Raw genomic sequence first — 5,000 nt, forward strand, 5'->3', positions numbered from 1 at the left:
GTACACAGAAATGCGTAATATTACTCATATGTGTTATCCCCATAAGACTTGGATGACCATGAATCCATTTTAGAAATAGCCATCATTCATAAATAATCGCTACATAGCTATTTAAAACTAGGACATCATTGTTTAGGTTCATAAACAATTACCATATAACGGCAATATATAAAAGTAGGACATCATTGTTAGGTTCATAAACAATCGCCATATAACGACAATATATAAAAGCAGGCACATCATTGTTAGGTTCATAAACAATTGCCATATAACGACAATATATAAAAGCAGGACATCATTGTTAGGTTCATAAACAATCGCCATATAACTATTTAAAAGTAAATCACCGTTGATTAGGGACATAAAAAATCTCCATGTTACTAGCTAAGAGTATGAAATCATTGCTAGGTTCATAAATAATCGCTATATAACTATTTAGAAGTAGGAGATCGTTGATTAGGTTGATAAACAATTGTCATTTAACTATCTAAACATGAACATCATTGTTTACGTTCATAAACACGCTACATATAATTATTTAAAAGTCGGACATGATTGTTAGGTTCATGAACAATTGTAATATAACTAATTAAAAGTAGGATATAGAACATCGTTGTTTAGGGTCATAAACAATTGCCATATTATTATTATTATTATTATTATTATTATTATTATTATTATTATTATTATTATTATTATTATTATTATTTCTTGCTAAACTGAAACCCTAGTTGGAAAAAGCAGGATGCTATAAACCCAAGTCCTCCAACAGTGAAGATAGCCCAGTGAGGAAAGGAAACAAGGAAAAAATAGAATACTCTAAGAACAGTCACAACCTTAAAGTAAATATTTCCTATATAAACTACAAAAACTTCAACTTTATAACTCTTCAAAAGAGTCTCCACTCATTCAAATCGTTTCTCACCTGGTCCATAACCGAAACATCCTGACGAAGTCGTGCCCTTTGGGAAGACAGGTTTCGGAGTGTCTGTGTCGGGGTCTGGCCACTCTTCATCCATCTTCCTGCATTTCCATGTGATGTCGAATGTCTGTCAAGAGGAGTTAGATAAAGATTAGTTATTCTTAAGTATTTGAGGAGTTCGTTTTCGAAATCATGTTGGATAGTCCTAACGAGACAAGTTCGTGTTTGGAATGTATATTTGAATCATCATTTCATCAGTAAATCTGTGATATTGATTTTCCAATATAACCAAAAATTTTCCATATTAAAAGTTATAAATAAATGATCAGATTATATTGACAATGGATGTAATTTATAATATATAAACATAAATTTGCGTACAAAAATATAGAATGATAAATTATCCTAATAAGAAATCGTTCATTCTAGGATTCATTGACCACAAACTTTGTCATCGTCATCTCTTCCTACGCCTATTGACGCAAAGGGCCTCGGTTAGATTTCGCCAGTCGTCTCTATCTTAAGCTTTTAATTCAATACTTCTGTATTCATCATCTCCTACTTCGTGCTTCACAGTCCTCAGCCATGTAGGTCTGGGTCATTACAACAAACGTTGTAATGGCAGTTTTTTTTTTTTTTTTATTAAATTATAAATTCATTGACTAATTCCCATTTCGACTTTATCAAAGATTATTTCATATAGACCGCATATTTTGTTAGGATCAAAATCCATCCAAAATATATTGGCAAGTCTAATAACATGAAAGGGACACAAAGGATGTTTCCAATTATTAAAGGGTGTCGTTATGATGCTCTAATGTTATAATTCCAAAATTTTATGGGGAATTAAATATTAATTTATTTCTAATTGTACGACAACCCCGAGTCTCTCTAAGATCTTCAACGTTTAGGTTTTTCGACTGTGTCAATCGAGTTCAAGGATAAAAATTATATATATATATATATATATATATGTGTGTGTGTGTGTATATATATATATATATATATATATTTATATATTTATAGATTTATATATATATATATATATATATATCTATCTATCTATATACCAAGGCACTTCCCCCAATTTTGGGGGGTAGCCGACACCAACAATGAAACAAAACAAAAAGGGGACCTCTACTCTCTATGTTCCTTCAGCCTAATCAGGGACTCAACCGAGTTCAGCTGGTACTGCTAGGGTGCCACAGCCCAACCTCCCACATTTCCACCACAGATGAAGCTTCATAATGCTGACTCCCCTACTGCTGCTACCTCCGCGGTCATCTAAGGCCCCGGAGGAAGCAGCAGGGCCTACTGGAACTGCGTCACAATCGCTCGCCATTCATTCCTATTTCTAGCACGCTCTCTTGCCTCTCTCACATCTATCCTCCTATCACCCAGAGCTTTCTTCACACCATCCATCCACCCAAACCTCGGCCTTCCTCTTGTACTTCTCCCCTCAACTCTTGCATTCATCACCTTCTTTAGCAGACAACCATTTTCCATTCTCTCAACATGGCCAAACCACCTCAACACATTCATATCCACTCTAGCCGCTAACTCATTTCTTACACCCGTTCTCTCTCTCACCACTTCGTTCCTAACCCTATCTACTCGAGATACACCAGCCATACTTCTCAGACACTTCATCTCAAACACATTCAATTTCTGTCTCTCCATCACTTTCATTCCCCACGACTCCGATCCATACATCACAGTTGGTACAATCACTTTCTCATATAGAACTCTCTTTACATTCATGCCCAACCCTCTATTTTTTACTACTCCCTTAACTGCCCCCAAAACTTTGCAACCTTCATTCACTCTCTGACGTACATCTGCTTCCACTCCACCATTTGCTGCAACAACAGACCCCAAGTACTTAAACTGATCCACCTCCTCAAGTAACTCTCCATTCAACATGACATTCAACCTTGCACCACCTTCCCTTCTCGTACATCTCATAACCTTACTCTTACCCACATTAACTCTCAACTTCCTTCTCTCACACACCCCTTCCAAATTCTGTCACTAGTCGGTCAAGCTTCTCTTCTGTGTCTGCTACCAGTACAGTATCATCCGCAAACAGCAACTGATTTACCTCCCATTCATGGTCATTCTCGCCTACCAGTTTCAATCCTCGTCCAAGCACTCGAGCATTCACCTCTCTCACCACTCCATCAACATACAAGTTAAACAACCACGGCGACATCACACATCCCTGTCTCAGCCCCACTCTCACCGGAAACCAATCTCTCACTTCATTTCCTATTCTAACACATGCTTTACTACCTTTGTATAAACTTTTCACTGCTTGCAACAACCTTCCACCAACTCCATATAACCTCATCACATCCCACATTGCTTCCCTATCAACTCTATCATATGCTTTCTCCAGATCCATAAACGCAACATACACCTCCTTACCTTTTGCTAAATATTTCTCGCATATCTGCCTAACTGTAAAAATCTGATTCATACAACCCCTACCTCTTCTAAAACCACCCTGTACTTCCAAGATTTCATTCTCTGTTTTATCCTTAATCCTATTAATCAGATATATATATATATATATATATATATATAAACTCTAAGTGGAGAAATAGTTAAAAACTTTAGGCCTTATTTAGAAAAAAATAAGATTCTGAGAAAAACTAAAACCAAAAAATCGTCAATTTCCTTGAAACTCGGCCTTAATAGCATTAATTGCAAAAATCATCATCAGGAAGCCAACAGCTTCCTACCCTTCGTAGATTCTTCGCGATGTAATAAGCCTTGGTTGGGGGTGGGGGGGGGGGGGTGGGGGGGGGTGGGGGGGGGGGGGCTGGAGATGAGATAGATATAATCCTCTTTTATCTGGAGGTAATACTTCCTGTGAAGTGGTATCCTCTTTAAGCTCCTTACATTAAGTCGCTGTCAATTAATTCCTTTCTTTTTCATTTGATTATTAGCCAATCCCTTTAGTTTCGATTGAAATAAGTTTCTTAGGATGGCTTTTTTTCTTGGTGGGGGGAGTTGATTAAAAAGTGTATATTTAGCATTAATGCCATTTTATGGCAACTTTTATTAGGAATTTAATAATTTTCATCCAGCACTCCATAAATGATATTTTAATCATTAATTCAAATTCCTATTTTCCGCCTGGAATAATTACAGGTAAACAATATAAAAACCAAGACGCTCTAAGAAAATAATGTAGATGGATGGAATAAAAGCTCCATTGACCTTGCTCCTCGTGGACAGTTCATTGAAGGAAGAGCTCTTTTTATGGTATTAACATCGAGGTCACTGTGTCTAATCCTCTGAGGCCAAAGCCGATCCCATTTTCATATAACGCAATGGACATCTTATTTAAGACTGCAGTATTACTCCAATATTATTGCTGTTCTTGCTTGTACAGTACTGGCTATTGAGGGAAAGGGAAATGTTAAACCCGACAGGTAACGTACCTTGTAAGGAAATCTCAAAATGGTTATATGTCATGCATATTGGATTCATTTTTTCTATGACGGCGTCAATGACCTAGATGTCAGGATGCCAGAAAACTTTCAACCAATCAATTAATCATTTGTTCTATGAATTCGACCATATCAAATGGGACAGGGGACTAGGAGGCCTTTAAACTTCCATGCACAACTGCAGTTACAGTACTAATTAAATTTAGGAGGAGGGGGGGGGATCTTTAGAAGTAGACAAAAAAGAAAGTGGAGCTTGGGGCAGAAAAGACTTTGTAAAAACCTTTCAAATATCTATGGTAGAACTCAATGGAGGAATCAAATCAACAGTAAGACGAACTGTTTCTACTTCTTTAAGATTTTTTTGCTTTTGTACTCAACTGAGGAATCAAATCAACTGTTGGAGAAGACTAAGAATTAAGAGAAGCTAGGACCAGAAGGGACTTTGTAAATACTTTTCAGAGATATGTAATAGAAGACTAGAATGTTACATCAGACTGGAAGCAGAAGGGACTTGGTAAAATCCTTCAACGGTTCTATAGTTGAAGACTAAAAATTATTTGCAGTTTAGGACAGAAGGAACCTTATAAAAGATCTTTCGTGGACCTTTAGTAGAGGACAGA

At 36.7% G+C, this 5,000-nt stretch overlaps 1 protein-coding gene across 1 annotated transcript in view; it reads right to left on the reverse strand.

The window, feature by feature from the left end:
- The window catches only part of LOC137626112 (polycystin-1-like), a 195,669-nt gene that overhangs the window by 150,550 nt on the left and 40,119 nt on the right, over positions 1–5,000 (reverse strand). The window contains exon 25 of the mRNA XM_068357188.1: positions 926–1,049. Within this exon, the coding sequence (XP_068213289.1) occupies positions 926–1,049 (124 nt within the window). The remainder of the gene's footprint in view (positions 1–925; positions 1,050–5,000) is intronic.

This window comes from Palaemon carinicauda, chromosome 33 (assembly GCF_036898095.1).
Source record: "Palaemon carinicauda isolate YSFRI2023 chromosome 33, ASM3689809v2, whole genome shotgun sequence".
NCBI classification, from domain to species: Eukaryota; Metazoa; Arthropoda; class Malacostraca; order Decapoda; family Palaemonidae; genus Palaemon; species Palaemon carinicauda.